The 20,552-nt window shown below is 40.6% G+C and overlaps 1 protein-coding gene across 4 annotated transcripts in view; it reads right to left on the bottom strand.

Moving 5' to 3' along the window:
- Nucleotides 1–20,552, bottom strand: part of ALPK2 (alpha kinase 2) — a 97,783-nt gene that overhangs the window by 74,842 nt on the left and 2,389 nt on the right. For 3 of the 4 annotated variants that reach the window (XM_089497075.1, XM_089497092.1, XM_089497100.1), the window contains exon 2: nt 3,623–3,753. In XM_089497075.1, coding sequence (XP_089353201.1) covers nt 3,623–3,734 — 112 coding nt within the window. In that variant the 5' untranslated portion in view covers nt 3,735–3,753. Of the gene's footprint in view, nt 1–3,622; nt 3,754–12,720; nt 12,748–20,552 lie in introns of those variants that run through there. The other variant, XM_089497084.1, reaches the window with a different exon arrangement.

Below are 20,552 nucleotides of genomic sequence, written 5' to 3'. Positions count from 1 at the left end.
CTCAGACTGTATCTGAGAGTTGCACTGAGGGATCCTGGTCAGTGAACAATATGACTAGGACAGGGATGAATATTTATACCCTATTTTGTACCCTCAAGGGGTGGTTTGTGTGATAAAAGGCTTTGATGGCTTTTTCAGGAGGGTCTGGAACGGCTTGATAGCTTTAACACTGGGGTGTCAATGAACTGATTAAACTGAAACAATCCTTTGATGATAGGACAGGAAGCAGATTTTGGAACCCTGTGATAAAGTAGAATAAAGGGTTTGGTCTCTGAGCAAGAAGAAATGCAAAGAGCTGAAGCGGGGGGTGAGCTGATCAACAAACTAATTTCCTTGTCTTAGTTTTATCTAAGTCTCCCACATGTCTTCTAGTCAGTGTGACTCCTACACCTGTTTAAGTTCTAGTTTCTGCATGTCATTGTGACCTCGAAACATGCCCAACTCTAGATATTAACTATGAAACCACACATCCAGCTGGAGAGGTGTAGGCTATGCTAACATTGATGCAAAGTGTTATTAAAAATAAGATTGTCAAGTGTACAGATGGGGGAAGCCATGTTTAAAAGGAATAACCATGGAGTTTTGCAAATGTATATTTTGTCTCATTTGCCTTTTAGAGTTCTTTGAAAGCATCAGTAAATATATGGACAGGAACAATCTAGCAGACATTGTTTACTTGGAATTGAAAAGGCTTTATCAAAGTCTCTTACCAAAGACTCCTCATCAAACTTAGTTAGGTCTTCTTAGGGGGTTACAAACTGATTAAAGTTATGATAGAAGTGGGTAAAGTTACACATGATGTGGGGAAAGGGAGAAGGAAACAGGTTTCATTCCTTCAAAACTTTCTAATGCATTGTCATCTAGTAAAACTGAATGATAGGAGATTCAGGACAGATAAAAATTACTTCTTCAAGCAGCACTAGTAAAACTGTGGGATTTGCTACCACAAGAAGTACTGTTGACTGCTGCAGCATTTAGCAAGATAAATTTATGCAGGTTAGGGCTTTAAGTGGCTATTAGTTATGATGAATATAATGCTCTCTCCAATATGGGAGATGCAATGTCTCTGTATAGTAGTTGCTAGGGTACATGAGGATGCAGTTGCGCTAATGTTTGCTTCTCATAGGCAAATGGTGGGCTGCTGTCTGAGCAGAATTATGGGTATATAAAATTTGGTTTGAGCTAGCATGGCTCTTCTTATGTTGTTATTCTCCCTAAGCTCTCAACACATGTTTTGCAAATCTCATAATTAGATCTTAACTGAAAGCTAACTGAAGTCAGGATGGCCTCTTAAATATCTCCAAAGAAGAGGATGTGCATCACCAAAAAAGAGGGCAAGAATATCCATTAAATGTGTATATGCTAATTCATTTGTATAGAGTCACATTTAATTTAAGGGGAAACACAATACATGTAAATGCCCTAAAGGTACCAGATCCCGTCTGTTCTTGGAAGCTAAGCTAGGTCACCTCTGTTTAGTATTTGTATGACAGACTGCCAATGAATGCCAGGTGTTGTGGGCTATATTTCAGAGGAAGGAACTGGCAAACTACCTCTGAGTATTTCTTGCCTAAGAAAACTCTATGAAATTCATGCGGTTCCCATAAGTTGACAGACAACTTGAAGGCATACAGACACACACAAATACACACATCTCATCAAAGTGTGAAAGACTGTGATGAGCCAATATGTATACTTAGTTTGCTTTCCAGATGCCACTGATGGGCATATTCCAAATCTCTTCCTGCCTTATTATGGTTCTTTATCTTTGAACCAGACTTATCATTTGGACTGCTGATAATTAAAAAAAAGTATGTTCTAATCACATCATATTTCCTTATGCTGTATTACTGAATATCAGCAGTTGGTTTGCTAATAAGATAGAGCAAAAGAGTATCCTCTCTTCAAGTACACTGTCACTTCATTATCATTATCATACATCTTAGTTAAAGTTTAACAGACTTAGCTGACTGATTCTCTTAGACCAGCCCTTCAAACAGAGGACTGTCCTCTGAAATGTTCGACACATGGCTGCCCTGATGTCCATGTTGACATAACCTTCAATTATAGATGGAGTTAGGGGAATAAAGCACACAATTCTGTGGCCTGTCACCAATATCTTAACCATAATCCAGTGATGAAGTGCATTATGTTTGTACAACCCTGAAACCTGGCAATATCACAGTTGCTAAAAATTTCTCAGTGTAATATAAATCCTCCATATTAATTTCCTGTTAATCAGCTTCTACTCAGTAATGACCTAAGCCCTGGATCGCCTGCGTAAATTCCCTGTGTGAAGAACCTGAAGGCTTGCTTTGTGACATTTTGGTTGGTCTGAATATAGGTATTACCATCTGTGACCTTTTTACTTTCACATAAACCTGTGTCATCACTGAGTTGTCTGCTTAATCACAGCTAAAGAAATAGGCTCCATAGCGCTGTTGATACTGTAAGAGATTTATTAAATGTAGTTATATACACCTTCCTGGAAAGACTCTCAATATAGACCTGCAGCAAGATTCCTCTGATCAGAGTGAAGAGAGAAAAGATTCCTTCACCAGACTTCCAAATATGGCACCTTTCAGATGTGATGGACTACAATTTCTATCACCCCTGGCTGGTGATGGAAGCTAGTCCAACACATCTGGAAGGCACCAGACTGGGGAAGGCTATTTTCATGGTTGAGTTGTACCTAAGAAGAAACTGCACACGTAATTCATTGTGGCTGAATACAGTACACATATAGCTTTGTGCAAAAAATATCCCCAGCTTTTCTGAACTTCTGATAACACAGGCCTGCATAATTAAGGACCATAAGAGCTTTTTAAAAATTGTATGCAGGTTTTAAAGGAATCTGGAGTATTAAATCCAAAAATGACCTCAGATTTGCAACAGGCCATACAGTTTTTTCACAGTTTGCTTGGATATTTCTATGTTGCAATATACGACTGAATGAAATGATCTTGCAAAGAGTAAGAAAGGGGTTAAAGTTTTCTAACAGACTTCCAAAACACTTTCATTTGCTGCAGTGAAACACAATCCATTCAAGAGCACTAAAAGGAATCACAGGCCTGTTACAGACAGCCAAAATAAAGCTGCTTCGAGTCACAGTGGAGGTATGGTGTTTCAATGATGCATGCATCCTAAGAGTCCAGAAGTTGCACCAAAGCCACGCTCCAGCCCTAAGGACTGGAGCGTGGCTTTGGTGTGGCTTCTGGACTCTTAGGACGCATGCATCATTGAAACACCATACCTCCACTGTGACTCGAAGCAGCTTTATTTTGGCTGTCTGTAACAGGCCACACTGAAACATCAGTGACCATAACTCAAACTGAGAAACAAATGAATTGATAAAAACATCAAAGTCATGAAATAACTGTATGTGTTATGACATTTTTATTGTGTTTTTCATATTCAGCATCCAAAAATACATTAAAAACAGTTACAATGTTGAAAAAAGTTTTTTCATTGCAGGCCTTTGTTAATGATTCATTTCAACTGACCATTTAGATATACTAATTTACAATGGTTCTGAAAAGTATCTATTTTCTTAATCATAAAAAACTTCTGAATTAATTAAAGAACCAAAATACATATTTGGACTTTAGTCAGTGGTACTCACCAGAGATCTTGCAGGAGAGTGTGACATCTTCATTTTCTGGCACAGATGTAGATGACAACGTTGACAAAAAACAAGGAGTACTCTTAATGGCAGATGATTCAGAGCCTGACATGATTCTACACCACACTGATCTGAAAGTAAAGTAAAATCCTAAGATGCTCTGTGCCTTTTAAGTGCCAGCCATTGCAAGAAAGATTTTTGAATTCTGTGGTAGGCTATGGAATAAAGCCACAGCATCAAGTAATTAATGGTTACAACATAAAAAGACCAATGCAATTTTAGGCTGCATCAATAAAAGTATAGTGTCTAGATCAAGGGAAGTAATAGTGCCACTGTATTCTGCTTTGGTCAGGCCTCACCTGGAATACTGGGTCCAGTTCTGGGCACCACAGTTAAAAAAGGACATTGAGAAACTGGAGTGTGTCCAAAGGAGGGTGAGTAAAATGGTAAAGGGTCTGGAAACCATACCCTATGAGGAATGACTTAGGGAGCTGGGGATGTTTAGCCTGGAGAAGAGAAGGTTAAGAGGTGATATGATAGCCCTGTTTAAATACTTGAAGGGATGTCATATTGAGGAGAGAACAAGCTTGTATTCTGCTGCTCCAGAGACTAGGACCCGGAACAATGGATGCAAGCTACAGGAAAAGAGATTCCACCTCAACATTAGGAGGAACTTCCTAACAGTAAGGGCTGTTCTATAGTGGAACAAACTCCCTCAAAGTGTATTGGAGTCTCCTTCCTTGGAGGTCTTTAAACAAAGGCTGGATGGCCATCTGTTGGAGATGCTTTGATTGAGAGTTGCTGCATGGCAGTGGGTTGGACTGGATGGCCCTTGCGGTCTCTTCCAACTCTACAATTCTAACTTTTTAAAAATCTATCTAGATTCCTTTGCAGATACCTTGGGTGTAATGACTCACTGACAGGTAGAAAAGAGTATGTGTGAGTTCTCTCTCTTTCTTGCTGTCTTGCTCTCACTGTCTCTATCTCTGTATCTGCCTGTTTGGCTGATAGAGATATATATGGGTGACTATATACAGGAGAACCTGCATGGCATAGTGGTTTGAGTGTTGGATTATGACTTCAGAGACCAGGGTTTGATTCCCAGCTTGGCCATGAAGCCTCCTGGGTGACCTTGGACTATTCACATGCTCTCAGCCTCAGAGGAAGGCAATGGCAAACCTCCTCTGAACAAATCTTGCCAAGAAAACACCATGATAGGACAGGGTCACCATAAATCAGAAACGACTTGAAGGCACACAACAACAACAACAACAACAACAACAATATATACATATACAAACAGTCAGAAAGCCATTTTTCAGTCAAAGCAAATGCAAAATAATATTAAAGACGGTTGTTGTGCAAACTATGACTGTTTATCATCTATCTAACCAAATTTCACTAACCCCCAAAAAGTGTAGTTCAGTGGTAATCAACTATAACATCCAGTATTTTACAACCATGTACACCCCTGTTCTCACATCAAGGATCGTCTCCATTAACTGTGACAAACATTAAAATTTCTGAGCCTGATTCTCTCCTCTCCACATGCAGAAAGAGGACTCTGTACAAATAGTTACAATCTTTCTCATTTCACATTGGGCACTCTTCTCTGTGTGTGTTGCTGCTGCACTAAGTGCATTACAACATGGCTCCACAACCAATTGAGATGAATCATGAATAACAAAAAATATTGGACTGATTCAGTACAATTTGTATGAGCTCTGAATTGAAACAGATTGCATCAGTTCAGTTCTGGAGTTGATCCAGAGATTGTAAATAAGCAGAAAAATGTTGGCCAATGTGTACCCCACAAGACAATTTGAGAAAATCACCAAGATGGTATGACACAGAGAGGCAGAAAGCTGGGCTTTAATGTGCCCTCCAACTCTCCCAGTTTGGCAGGAACAGTTCTGATTAATCCTCTGCCATCCCGATTTTTGAGCTGCTTTTTAAATGTCCCAGTTTCTAGGATAAACCAGCCTGTTTGGGAATAGCAAGGTGAAGAAGAAACAGGGGGATGAGATTCTGACGCCACGTGACTGTCAATATTGCAACTGCTGCAGCAGTGATGATTTGCAGCTGAGCAATAGCATGACTGGGAGCATATTGACATGTTTCCCCCATCAATGAAAAGGGATGCTCTAACCATGCTTCGGAGACACAGCAGCTATGGGTCAGAGGTGTCATGCAATAAGCATCTCCGAAAGCACTTTTTTCCAACTATAATTGTGGTTTAAAAACCACATATAGTACTCTCCCAAGTGGAAGTAGGTTTGGTGTTGTCATCTGCATTGGTTTTGTTGAGTCTTTTCCTTTACTTTTGTTTTATTGAATATCCTAGCTTAATCTTCCATTTGCCTTTTTTTCAGACTTAAATGTTTAATGTGTGTTTAGGGTAAAAAATGCACCCACCCCCAGCCTTAAAAGCTCCTAGCAGTAACAGGTGTTGATGTTATTTAATTGTTAGAGGGAAGACAGGCAATCTGAGCCACTTTGAAGTGTCAGTAGATTTTATCTGGGACTTTGAGGTGGGAGCAATCTTCGCTATAAGTGAGAAATAAGAAGGGGGAAAAGAAAACAACACCACCCGCAAATCACCTTACAGCACCTGCAGTCTACTGTAAGTTCTTAAAATGCTGCATCAAGTGAGATTGCTCAGTGAAACCAGCCAGAAACCAAGACACTTCCAGGGGCTTAGATAAGCAACCTAAACTGAGATGGTGAAGGGAACATGGGACTATGAGAAGAAAGTTTTCAGTGTCTGTACAGATCGTCAAATGAGGGGAGAACAGAGGTATCATCAGGGGAAAGGAGAGTAGGGTGGTTGTTAATGGGATCTCATCATTTGGACTGTTCATAATTTAAATAATGTACTGGATAACATATGGGGACTTGTTAGAAAAAGATCAGTAAGGTTGGGGTATTAAAAATTAAGTGAATTAGAGGGGAAAGTATATAATACATTGGCTGAATTACTATCAATTAAAGGAGAGATTTAAGGTTGATGTCGTAGAGTTTGGTTTTGAACAAAAAATTACAGAATTAGAGGAAATATTTAAACTAGGAGAAAACCACACCATATCTAACTATATAAAATGTTATTAAGATTTAACACAGAACAAGAACAAGTTAAGGAATGTATAGTGTGACAGGCAAAAATATAGGAAATAATATTCATATGAATCAATGGGAAAGGATATGGACAAGAGAATTGAAATTAAGTAAATATGATCTTATAGAAAATTACTATAGAATGTTTTTCAGGTGGTATTTAATGTCTGATAAACTTGCAAAAATATATAAAGGCAGGAATAATAAATGTTGGAAGTGCCACCAGGAGGTGGGAATGTTTTTCCGCTTCTGGTGGACCTGTAGTAAAGCAAGGAAATACTCGGTAAAAGTATTTCCTTGCTTTAACTTTACTATACAAAAGATCTTGGGAGAGGACCTGAATTATATTTATTGAGTGTGAGTGACTATACAAATATAGTGGAAAGAAGACACAAAACGTTAATATATTATATGGTTACAGCTGCAAGATTGGTATATGCTAAAAATTGGAAAAAAGAAAACCTGAATATCTCAGAATGGATGAATAAAATAATAGACGGTGGAACTTGCAAAACTGACTGGTTTTGTTAAAGATGATAAATGAATTCTTGAGTATCTGGAAACCTTTTATGGATTATATGAAAAAATTGAGAGGGGATATAGTTATAGTAGGATTCAATAAGTTAGCATTACTTATTTATCTTTTGGCATTTTACTGGTTTCTCTGTAGAATGGATAGGATGTGATATTTAGAGGTGTGATAAGATGATAGTTATATTCAACTGCAATTTACATGTCTTGGAAGCTCAATAATGTCATGTTTATATAAACTATATGTTTAGTTTAGATGGTGAGTGGGTGGGGTTGTAGTATTATAGGGGGTGTTAAGGTTTTGTTTTTATTGTTGGTTTTGTTTTTCTTCCTTTTTCATTTCGTTGTTTCTTTTTTGTATGTTCACCAATATTGTAATTGACAAATAAGTGTTTTGTTAATGCACTAATAAAAATTATTCTTCAAAAATATATTTTAAAAAAAGTATGCTCTAATCACATTGTATTTCCTTATGCTGTGTTACCGAATATCAGCAGTTGGTTTGCTGGTAAGATAGAATGAGAGTGTCCCAAGAGCTGTATGTGGTCCCTTGGACTGCATTTTGTCCACTAGTGCTCTAAGACGATAGTGCCAGCACAAAATCAAATGAATTGCCTACTGAGCAGTCAATAACATTTTTAAAAAAACATTATATTGGCTTTTTTTGAAAATCAGTTAGCTTTACAGGTGCCTAACATAAACCTTCCTGGACCTGCCTCTCTGAAATTGGGCTGGGTTAATTTCCTCTTTAGGGTATAAAATGTCTCCAAATGTTGTGGAGATATGTGGAAAAAAATTAAGTTAGAAGCCCTATTGGTTTTCCAAAGGAAGTCAGTGAGGGAGGATTAGTGATTCAGATTCTTACATCTCAGTTCAGATTCAGGGTTTGGACAGGAAAGGTTTCAGTATGAATTGTTCCAACCTGAATCTGGCCCATATCTGAATCACTGAACCAAACTACAGTTACAATGACTGTGGATAGTCATGAGGAATGGAGCTTTCCTGTACTTTGTTTAGCTGTCACCCACAGCTGGCCATTTTGCAGCATTATCACGATGATAAATTATGTTTGTGAAGGGTAGGAAAGAAATTCATTGGGTTCATATTTCTCTATGAAAATAACTATTTGTTACTTCCTGAGACTTGTAAAGGGAAGTGTATCTTGCTTGAGAAAGCTGTACATTCCTAAGGCTTCCTATTAATGCGGAGGTCGGGGTGGGGGGGGGGGTGTACACAAAATCACATATACTTGAAAAACATGCATGAGAACAACAACAACAAAAGCTTTTTTTTAAAAAAAATGCATGGATTGGTTTTTAAGTCAACAAGAAAAATACATGAAATGCCTATACAGTGGGCCCTTGTTATCCGCTAAGGTTTGGTTGCAGGACCCCCCACCCCATGGATAACAAAATCCATGGATGCTCAATGGCATAGTAAAATGGTATCCCTTATATAAAAAGGAAAATCAAGGTTTGCTATTTGGAATTTATCCTTTTGGGCATATTTTCAAGCCATGGATGCTTGAATCTGTGGATAAGGAGGGCTGACTGTACTATGGATAATGTGTATAGGGGCAGGTGCTTAAAAGTTCTCAGCCCAACCCACTTCCCAAAATGTGGCCATAATTTTGTCACTATAGCTTAAAAGAGTGTCCTCTTATATTGTAAACTGCCAAATTTCAGGACCATAGCTCTAATTTCTGGGTCCCACTCAGATCATTGATAGAACCATGTCAACAAAAAGTGCAGAATTTTCAAATGCTGAACTCTGGGCTGTCAAAGTTCCTGTTACTGCAGAAGAAAACTCCACAGGAAATCTATGTATGCATGATGCAAACATTGAGTGACAAGTGGCTTTCATACTCAACTGTGAAGAAGTGGTGTGCCCTCTTTCAGCATGGAAATTTTGAGACCAAAGATGCAGCCAGATCTGGGAGGCCTTCAACAGTTTCTTCTCCTGAAATTGTTGAGCATGTTCATGACTTGATTTTGCCAGATCATCAAATCTCAGCTAAAATAATTGTTGAGACACTAGAGATATCCCAGGAACACATTGGGTTTATAATTCATGAGCAGTTGGCTGTGAAGAAGCTGTCGGCCAAGTGGGTGCCAAAATGTTTGAATGCTGATTAGAAACAAAATTGAGTGGATACCTCCAAGTTGATTTTTTTCAGCATTTTAATCAATCTAGTACTATTTTTTAAAGAATTCATCAGTGTTGGTGAAACATGATTACAACAGTATGATCCAGAGACCAAACAACAGTCCTTGCAGAGGCAGCACTAGAGTTCTCCACAGTTGAAGAAATTCAAGACTCAAAGGTCAGCTGGAAAGGTCATGGCCACCATTTTGGGGGGAAGATGAGGAAGGTATTTATGACTTACTATCTTCAGAAACTCCAAACCATTCATACTGATTACAACTGTAACTTGTTGTGCTGATTAAACGAGGCAATGAAGGAAAATGTAAGGGAAGCTCCAGAAAGGTGTTTTCTTTTTGCAGAACAATGCACCTGCTCACAAGGCTGGCAAGACGATAGATGTTCTAAAGAATTTGGGGTTTGAATACACATATACCATCCACCATACTCACCAGATCTTGCTCCATCTGACTATTTCTTGTTTCCAAAAGTTTGAAAGGAAGGAAATTTTTGAATGATTCAGAGGGGATAGCAGCAGCAGAGCAGTATTTCAGTGAGCAGAGATCAGACTTTCATTGAAAGGTTAAATCATAGAATCATAGAGTTGGAAGAGACCAGAAGGGCCATCCAGTCCAACCCCCTACCTTGCAGGAAATCCAGATCAAAGTATCCCCGACAGATGGCCATCCAGCCTCAGTTTGAAGACCTCCAAGGAGGGAGACTCCACTACACTCATTCATACACACAGAGAAGTGTATAAACACAAATCCTCTATTTGTCTGTCTGTCTGTCTGTCTATCTATCTAGGTGTGTGTGTGCATTTGTGTATAGAGAGAGGGGGAGTCCCTTTTGGGAGAAACATGACATACAAAGGAAATAATTAAATTATATATATGAACAGCCACCACAAAACAAAATCAAATGCCCCCAAAGAACTTTACCTCAGGTCCTCAAAATGGCAGCTGCAGTGTCTTCCTCCCAGAGTGACCAAAAATCAGGGGACCTAGCAATCCAGTTTTAACTCATAACCATTTCCAGTTCTGGTATGCAACACAAAACTAATTTGTGATAATAGAGTAAGATTTCTGAAATGTATATATTTTTGTCATGAGCACGTGACATTTATTAATACATTATCTTTAAAAGGATATAGTTAGGAGGAAGAAAATTCCAGCTTAAGACTTGATTAGCTAGTGCAAGATAACGCTGAAAGACTGAAGACATTTGAGCATTAAGATTTTCACGTCGACTGAATTCTTGCAGAATCTCTACTGTAAGCATGAAAATCTGATGGAGATCATCCTCCTAGGCACAGTAAGAACAAATTTTTATTCATTTCTAACTGGGACATAATGTAAACCAGGGGTAGGCAACCTTTTTGACCCGGGGGCCGGCTTGCTGTTCCTCAGACAACTGGGGGGCCAAAGCCAATAAATAAATAAATAAATAAATAATATAGGACAACATTTTCAAATGTAGGACACATTTTTTAAAATGGAGGACATGCCAAAAAAATTGATGCTTTTTAAAAAATGTTAATATAAATGCATGTTTCTTAGCCATGATCAAAATAGAGGACATTTGGGCATTATTCCTAGACAGATGACAGAAATGTACTTTCCTTTTGGCCAACCCCCCTCCCCCATTCCAAACAGCACATTTGGGCATTGAACATGGCTTTACTTAACATGGCCTCTTGCATATTTCAAAGGCTTACTGCATAACCAAACTCTTTGGGTTTCACACTGAACAAGAGTTCACATGGCTATGCATATTTGACATGTAAAGCTGGTTTAACAAGAAGTGATTTGCCCTCGGTTTCATGTGTCTTGCACCAACTATACTTCTCAGAAGTGTGTACTTGGTCAAGGGACTTTGGTTTTTCTTCACTGCACATGAGTTTGTAAAAATCAGAGCAACTTGCATTGGCTGTGCCTCAGAAGCTGGCTGATATCAATATCACCATCATCACCACAACCATCATTGTCACAACAAGGCAGCATTATAAGGATAAAAAACGCACAGAAAGACAATTTGGAAAGTCACACTCTCTTGGCTTCAGAAAGAGTGGGCCCATATCTCAAAAGCTGACTGATATCAATAAATAAGGGGGGAAATATATAAATAAGGGGGAAATATACATGGGAATATAATTAAATCCAGGGGGAAATATACTTGGGAATATTATTAAATCCAGGGGGAAATATACATGGAAATATAATTAAATCCAGGGGGAAATGTACTTGGGAATATAATTAAATCCAGGGGGAAATATACATGGGAATATAATTAAATCCAGGGGGAAATATACATGGAAATATAATTAAATCCAGGGGGAAATGTACTTGGGAATATAATTAAATCCAGGGGGAAATATACATGGGAATATAATTAAATCCAGGGGGAAATATACATGGAAATATAATTAAATCCAGGGGGAAATGTACTTGGGAATATAATTAAATCCAGGGGGAAATATACATGGGAATATAATTAAATCCAGGGGGAAATATACATGGAAATATAATTAAATCCAGGGGGAAATGTACTTGGGAATATAATTAAATCCAGGGGGAAATGTACTTGGGAATATAATTAAATCCAGGGGGAAATATACATGGGAATATAATTAAATCCAGGGGGAAATATACATGGGAATATAATTAAATCCAGGGGGAAATGTACTTGGGAATATAATTAAATCCAGGGGGAAATATACTTGGGAATATTATTAAATCCAGGGGGAAATATACATGGAAATATAATTAAATCCAGGGGGAAATGTACTTGGGAATATAATTAAATCCAGGGGGAAATGTACATGGGAATATAATTAAATCCAGGGGGAAATATACTTGGGAATATTATTAAATCCAGGGGGAAATATACATGGAAATATAATTAAATCCAGGGGGAAATGTACTTGGGAATATAATTAAATCCAGGGGGAAATATACATGGGAATATAATTAAATCCAGGGGGAAATATACATGGGAATATTATTAAATCCAGGGGGAAATATACATGGAAATATAATTAAATCCAGGGGGAAATGTACTTGGGAATATAATTAAATCCAGGGGGAAATGTACATGGGAATATTATTAAATCCAGGGGGAAATATACTTGGGAATATTATTAAATCCAGGGGGAAATATACATGGAAATATAATTAAATCCAGGGGGAAATATACATGGGAATATAATTAAATCCAGGGGGAAATGTACTTGGGAATATAATTAAATCCAGGGGGAAATATACATGGGAATATAATTAAATCCAGGGGGAAATGCATATTGGAAATGGCACCTGGCACATTCCTCCTCCTCCTCCTCCTCCTCCTCCTCTTGTTGCTCATTTTCGGAGCCAAAGGGGTTTAGGAAACTGCCCTTTCTTTCCCTTCGCTCTGGGCCAGAGGTCCTCCTCCTCCGCATCCTCCTCCTCCTCCTGCTCTTCACAAGTTTCTCTTCCTCATTGAGGCTGGCCAATGGCAGAGTGGGGCTAGAAACAGCCCCACCCCCACCATTTTGCTATTGGCCAGCCCCTGCCAGGCTCCCTGAAGAGAAGGAGCTGCTCTTTGCAAGCCTCGTAAGCAAACAAAGGCTCGCAAGAGGTGCCTCCGGCTCCGGAGAAGGAGAGCACAGAGGTGCCGGAAGAGGAGGAGGAGGAGGAGGAGGAGGAGGCTGCCGACTGGCCCAAAGGCCTTGGCGGCGGCGGCACCTGCAGCATGACCGGGCGGGGGCCGGATCTGGCTCCTCCACGGGCCGGATCCAGCCCGTGGGCCGTAGGTTGCCGATGCATGATGTAAACTATTACACTAAAAAACGAATAACTATTGCGTATTCCATGCAATCCAAACACTATAATTTCTTAACCTGAGGGAGTTTGGTCCACTATTGAACAACCCTTACTGTCAGGATGTTCCTCCTAATGTTGAGGTGGAATCTCTTTTCCTGCAGCTTGCATCCATTGCTCCAGGTCCTAGTTTCTGGAGCAGCAGAAAACAAGCTTGCTCCCTCCTCAATATGACATCCCTTCAAATATTTAAACAGGGCTATCATATCACCTCTTAACCTTCTTTTCTCCAGGCTAAACATACCCAGCTCCCTAAGGCGTTGCTCATAGGACATGGTTTCCAGATCCTTCACCATTTTAGTCACCCTCCTTTGGACACGCTCCAGTTTCTCAATGTCCTTTTTGAATTGTGGCGCCCAGAACTGGACATAGTATTCCAGGTGGGGCCTGACCAGAGCAGAATAGAGTGGGACTATTATTTCCCTTGATCTAGACACTATACTTCTATTGATGCAGCCTAAAATCGCATTGGCCTTGTTAGCTGCCGCATCGCACTGTTGAATCATGTTCAACTTGTGGTCTACTTGGACTCCTAGATCCCTTTCACATGTTGTCTCCTTAAACCAGGTGTCCCCCATCCTATATCTGTGCATTTCATTTTTTCGCCCTAAGTGCAGTAGCTTACATTTCTCCCTGTTGAAGTTCATTTTGTTAGCTGTGGTCCAGCTTTCTAGTCTATTCATGTCATTTTGAATTTTGTTCCTGTCCTCTGGAGTATTAGCTACTCCCCCTAATTTGGTGTCATCTGCAAATTTGATAAGTATGCTCCCAATTTTGTCCTCCAAGTCATTGATAAAGATGTTGAATAGCACTAGGCCCAGGACAGAGCCCTGTGGGACCCCACTGGTCACTTCTCTCCAGGATGAAAAGGTGCCATTGTTGAGTACCCTTTGGGTTCGTCCGGTCAACCAGTTACAAATCCACGTAACAGTTGCCTTGTCTTGCCACATTTTACAAGCTTGTTAACAAGAATGTCATGGGGAACTTTGTCAGAGGCCTTACTGAAATCAAGATATATTATATCCACAGCATTCCCTTCATCTAACAAGGTGGTAACTTTATCAAAGAATGAGACAAGATTTGTCAGGCATGACTTCTTTCTCTTAAAACTGTGTTGACTTTTTGTGATTGTGACATTGCTTTCTAGATGTTCACAGACTCTCTTTTTAATGATCTGCTCCAGAATCTTTCCTGGTATTGATGTCAGACTAACTGGTCGATAATTGTTGGGATCCTCTTTCTTCCTCTTTTTGAAGATGAGGACAATGTTTGCCCTCCTCCAGTCTGCTAGGACTTCTCCTGTTCTCCAGGAGTTTTCAAAGATTATTGCCAATAGCTCCGATATTACATTTGCCAGTTCTTTTAATACCCTTGGATATAGTTCATCTGGTCCTGGAGACTTAAATTCATTTAGGTTAAACAGGTATTCCTGTACTATCTCTTTACTTATTTTGTGCTAAAATTCCCCTATTCTGCTCCATTTCCTCAGTTTGAGCACCCTTTGCCTACTGGGTTGTGAGGGAATGTTGTTTCTTTTTGCTTTACTTTGTTATGAGGTAATCTTGTCCTCGATGGGCACGGGGGTGGGTAAGGGACGTGGGTGGTTTGAGGATGTGGTGGATACCAATGTGAATGTAATGGAAGCTCCTATTGGGGTTGTGCAGGGCAAGGGGAGGTATGGCTGTAGGAGAGTGGGATTTTGTCGGAAAGAAAGGCGAGATCGATGTGTAATATCTATCTCTCCTTCCATCCACTCTCCTAACCAAAGAGATCTGAGGGTCAACCCTGTTTCTGCTCCTATGCAACGCCAGGTCTGTAAAAAACAAGACCCACATAATTTATGATCTTCTGCAGGATAAAAACTGCGACCTGGCGTGCATTACTGAGACCTGGCTTGGGCCTGAGAGCGAGGCTGTATGGGCACAGGCCCTCCCAGCTGGGTACTCAGTTAAGGACCAGATCAGGTTAGGTGGGCGGGGTGGTGGTGTTGCCTTGATTCATGAAAACACTCTCTCCTTAACCAGGAACCCTGTCCGGAAAATGGATTACATCGAGTGTATCTACCTGACCCTGAAGGCCAGAGACAGTCTGGGGATTCTGTTGGTTTATCGGCCACCCCGTGCGCTAACAGACTCCCTGGCCGAGCTGACACAGCTGGTCTCGGAGCTGATGTTGGAGTCCCCTAGGCTTCTTGTCTTGGGGGACCTCAACATCCCTTTTGAGGCCAGCGATGTTCCAACAGGTGCAGCTCGGGAGTTCATGACTACCATGACTGCCATGGGCCTGTCCCAATTGGTCTCGCGACCCATGCATTGTGCTGGTAATACCCTCGATGTGATCTTTAGTACGGACATGGAGTCTCCGTGGGCAGAGATCTCTAATATCTCTGCCCTGTCATGGACGGATCATTTTCTGGTTGAGGCTCGAATCAAGGCTACCCCCCCCCCCCGGGGGTGGCGGACCTATTAGGATGGTCCACACTCGAAGGCTGATGGAACCCAAAAGGGTTGGAACTGATGGCGATTCTGTTGATGCCCTGACTAATATCTGGGATACTGATCTCTCCAGGACCGCCTCTCCCCATATAATCCGCCCCGCACACTCCAGGCAACAGGGATGAAATTGTTGGAGGCCCCAGCGACACACTATGTGAGGACCTCACAGAGGGCATTTTCTGTCATGGCCCCAAAATTCTGGAATAGTCTCCCAAACGAGCTCCGCTTCACCACATCTTTAGGTCTTTTTAAAAAGAACTTGAAGACATATTTCTTTTCCCAAGCCTTCCCACCATGAAAAATCATTCTTTCCCATACCCCTTTTCATTGACGACCCTGGATTGTATATATTGACTTCCCCCTTTTCTCTGGCCCTTTGCTGTTAGTGTTGTTGTATTGTTTTTAATACTGTTTCTTAACTGATTTTATTGGAATGTTTTTATATGCTGTTGTTCGCCGCTTTGATCAGGTTTTAGAAAAGCGGGATACAAATAAACTATACTATTTTTATTATTATTTTCTGAGAAGACTGAGGCAAAGAAAGTGTTGAGTAATTCTGCCTTTTCTCTGTCTTCTGTTAGCATTTTGCCATCTTCTCCACGCAGTGGCCCTACCGTTTCCTTCTTCTTCCTTTTGTTGCGGACATATCCATAAAACTTGAGAAAACTTGAGAAATAAACTTGAGAAATGATGTGCCATATTTACTTCTGGGTGAATATGTAGTCTAGGGTCTACTTGAGAAACTACTTCTTGGGTACCAGTTATCTTTATGTGATATACCTACATGGCTAGCTAAAAGCTGTTTACTGCCTGAAGCCACAAATGGCTCTATATATTCAAAGTGCTGGATTAGACTTGTTGCAAGAGCTCATCAAACTCCTTGCCATTCTGCAGTGACAGAAATCCCTGTACATATGAATATTTCTCATCATGCATGGAATGGAGAGGATTGTGTTCATATTTTTTTTCTAAAAAGTTTCATTTTGTGTACAGTAATTTTGATGGAAGGGTGGTGTGAAATATTCACCACAGACTAGAGTTAAAAAACAAGAATAAATGCCATCTTTCATTTGGGCTCAAACAGCTGTTAATTATTCTCCTTCTTTTGGAGGGACCTATGAGAAGACTAAGTGCATAAATTAACAGCAACACTGGAAATGGTAAATCCTCTGTTATTTGTAGCTGTGTGATGACTCGTTAAATAAATTAACATTGCTCCAGAGTAATTTTTCTAGACATAAATTAACAGGTAAATGAAGTGTATACATGTAATTATTCTGCTTTGCATGGAGAAGAATAGCACACTTGATTGCAAAAGACTGAGAGTTACTTCCTTTCCTTTTTTTTTCCTGTGCTTCCAAGAAAATGCAATCAAAACAGCTACTTGCGTTTAAATTGCTCCTGTTATTTTCCTCTTAAGAGCCACTTTAGTTATTATATAAACTTTTTAAAAATACCACAGAACCTCTCAAAATACTAAGAACCAGGCTAGGATTGTGGGAAAGAAGGGTGCTAAAAGCTGAAACTGTTTGTATGTCATTACTGTACGTCCCTCCCACATCTTATACCATCTTAAACTGAGGTCAGTTAACAAAACTTGGGCTTCCTCAAAGAAAGCTAGAAAGCACATTTTGGTGGACTTCTTTATTGGCATATTTCTCTGTTTCAGTTTGTACACCATTAGCAAAATTACTTAAGATGGTGTATACTTTATTTTGGGTGGTCTGACTACCCTAAAGGCACCATATCCCATCTGATCGTGAAAAGTAAGCAGGGTCAGCTCTGGTTGGTACCAGGTTCTGTAGGCTATATTTCAGAGGAAGGGACTGACAAAACCACCTCTTTCCTTGCCTAAGAAAAACCTATGAAATTCATGGGATTACCACAATCAACAGGCAATTCTGAAGGCACCTACACACACACAAGCACTCTTTACTTTAGATAGTTGGAACCTTAACTTCATGGGGTAAAATTATCTGAAGTATTGTCCTGAACCATGTGGATACCTTTGTGGAAGGTGATTCTTCCTTTTAGGTCAAGGAGGTGCAACCATGGGAGCTAGGGACTGGATTCCTGACTACTTCTCATTTTTTCTTTAGAAGAAAAAGAAAAGAACAAGAAAAATGGAAGCACCCATGGCCCTAAAATGGCACGCAGGGACACAAATCTGGCAAAAATGACCCCATGTCCTCTAGAGGGGACTTGGGAGCATTTTTTCATCTGTGTGTGTGTGTGTGTGTGTGTACATTTGGCTGCTCTCATCCTCTAGAACAGTGGTTCTCAGCCTTTCTAAAACCAAGGCTCTTTAATACAGCCCCTCATGTTGTGGTGACCCCCAAGCATAAAATTGCAGTGTCTCGGTTTCTAAGACCATTGGAAATATGTCTGAACCCACAGTTTGAGAACCGCTGTTCTAGAACACCCTTCTGCAGTAAGCTAGGCTAGCCTCCTTCTTGCTTTCCTTTTCTGGTAGGCAAAGACACACCAGGGGCCGATTGTAGCTGGAGTGGGCAGAAACCACTCCAAGCCACCAGTCTGCTGTAGGTCTATGAAAACTTATGCTGCAACTTATTTTACACACTTAGGGCCAAAACAGATGGCCCTAAAGGGGCAGTATCATGCTGCCCCTTTGTGCACCAGATCAGGACCGTGGCAACCGCAAGCCATGGCCCTGATCTGGCTTTTTTGTTTTGCCCCAAAAAGGAGTGGAAAAATGCAGCTCCTGGGCGGGGGGGTCTTGAGCCGTGGCTTTTCAGTGGCACAGTGTGTGTAAACGCTGCGCCACCAAAATGCTGTGAAGCTGGGGCACATGCAGTCAGCCATGCGGCTTCCCAATGGTGTGGGGGTGGTGTCAGAGCATGCAGCGCCTAAACACCACACTCAGACACTTCCCCAAACCTGGCTCTTACTGCCAGTCTGTTTTGCCTGTTAGTCTCAATGGTGCTACAAGATACCTTTGAATAGTGCATATTGATATTCCAGACTATCATGGCTATGTCTCTGACCCATACTTCAGAAGCAGGGAAGTAACAGTAAGCCAAACAACTACTATCCGTAGGAGGAGGCAGGGGCTGTAATAACACAGCTCAATGTTCATATTAATCCATGCAGGTGGTGCCGAGAAACCAGGGCCCACATGAGTTCTGGAGCCTGGGAAAGAGAAAGCACAAGACCATGCCATCCTATTTGTGTTGGTTTATTTTTACCACCTGCTGTTTTAATCAAGCTCTGGCAGCTGCACTCAATCATTCAAGGTTCCTTTATGCATTCATTGATGCTGTAGAGGTTTCTGTGGGCATATTCTGACCTCTCATTGAGAGAAACCTGGTCCAAAACTTCCCACAAAGCAGGTGTATTTGGATTTTTCATCCTGAATACATTAGCATGCATGCAGAATCCCAGTGATTCTTTCAATAGCCATGAAGTATGGCAGTATTCCCCCTGCATTCCCCCTCTCATTCTCATATAACAGCTGGAGGGCTGAGAAACTGAGGGTGGGGAGTAATAGCTTGTCCAAGACCACCTAGTGACTTTGTAACAAGGATGAAATCTGAACTAGGAAGAGGCTGGCCACTTTCACGTTCACATCACTGTCAAATAAAGACTTGTCTTCTTATAAACAGCAAGTTATATTTTGTAAAGAAGGACATATGTCTGTGCTAGCCAAGGATGCTCTGACTCTCAGTTATGTCTTTTAACCATAATACTTCTTGGCCCCAGAAATGTGACTTAACTGGGATACTCTTCCCACCCACCCCCAGATACTTTAATGTGATATGTGGAAGCCACTTAAGACCATTTTTGTATATGTATGTATTTTCTTAAGAAGCATCACACAATCAGAACCAAGCCATTTGAATGAATGTTATAATCTGTATATAAAGCACTTTACATAGGCTCTAATCCCACCCCCAACTTGAAGCTGTAATAAGCCTGAACTCTCCCTGGAAGCAATATGACCAAACTGAAGCTGTTGTATTTTGGCAACATCATGAGAATGCATGAATCACTGGAAAAGGCAATCATGCTAGGAAAGATAGACGGCAGAAGAAAGAGATGAAGGCTGCATGCTAGGTGGAATGGACTGAATCAGAGAGGTCATGGGAATGAATTTGCAGAACCTGAGCAGAGCAGTGGGGGACAAGGGGTCTCGGAGATGTTTCATCACAGGGTCACCATGAGTTGGGGTTGACTCGAGGGCAGTTAAGAACAAACATGCTAAGAAGTTTCATACCAAATGAAGAAGTATGGCACATGGTTTATAAAGGCAAGTTGTTTTTAACACAGGAAAATATTTTCTGACTGCACTGTTGTTGTTGTGTGCCTTCAAGTTGTTTGCCATTTATTGCAATCTTATCACTGGGTTTTCTTGGCAGGATTTGTTCAGAGGGATTTTATCAATGCTTCTCTGGAGCTGAGAGTGTGTGCCTGACAGTAAGGGCTATCTGACAGTGGAACACACTCCTTTGGAGTGTAGTGGAGTCTCCTTCCTTGGAGGTCTTTAAACAGAGGCTAGATAGCCATCTGTTGGGGATGATTTGATTTGGATTTCCTGCATGGCAGAGGGTTGGACTAGATGGCCCTTGCGGTCTCTTCCAATTCTACGATTCTATGACTTGTCCAAGGTCACCCAGTGGATTTGCAGGGATTTGTTTCCTCGTCTTCAGACCACTACAACATACTGTGCTCAAACCACTAGACCATACTGGCCCATGACTCATACAGGTGACTTTCTGAGAAGTAATTTCTTCTTTGTTTTAATTATGACACCAGTCTGAATCCAACACTGGT

This window comes from Sceloporus occidentalis, unplaced genomic scaffold (assembly GCF_023333645.1).
Source record: "Sceloporus occidentalis isolate IW3139 unplaced genomic scaffold, rSceOcc1.0.p SCAF_1, whole genome shotgun sequence".
Classification (NCBI taxonomy): domain Eukaryota; kingdom Metazoa; phylum Chordata; class Lepidosauria; order Squamata; family Phrynosomatidae; genus Sceloporus; species Sceloporus occidentalis.
This window is presented reverse-complemented; position numbering and strand designations above follow the sequence as displayed.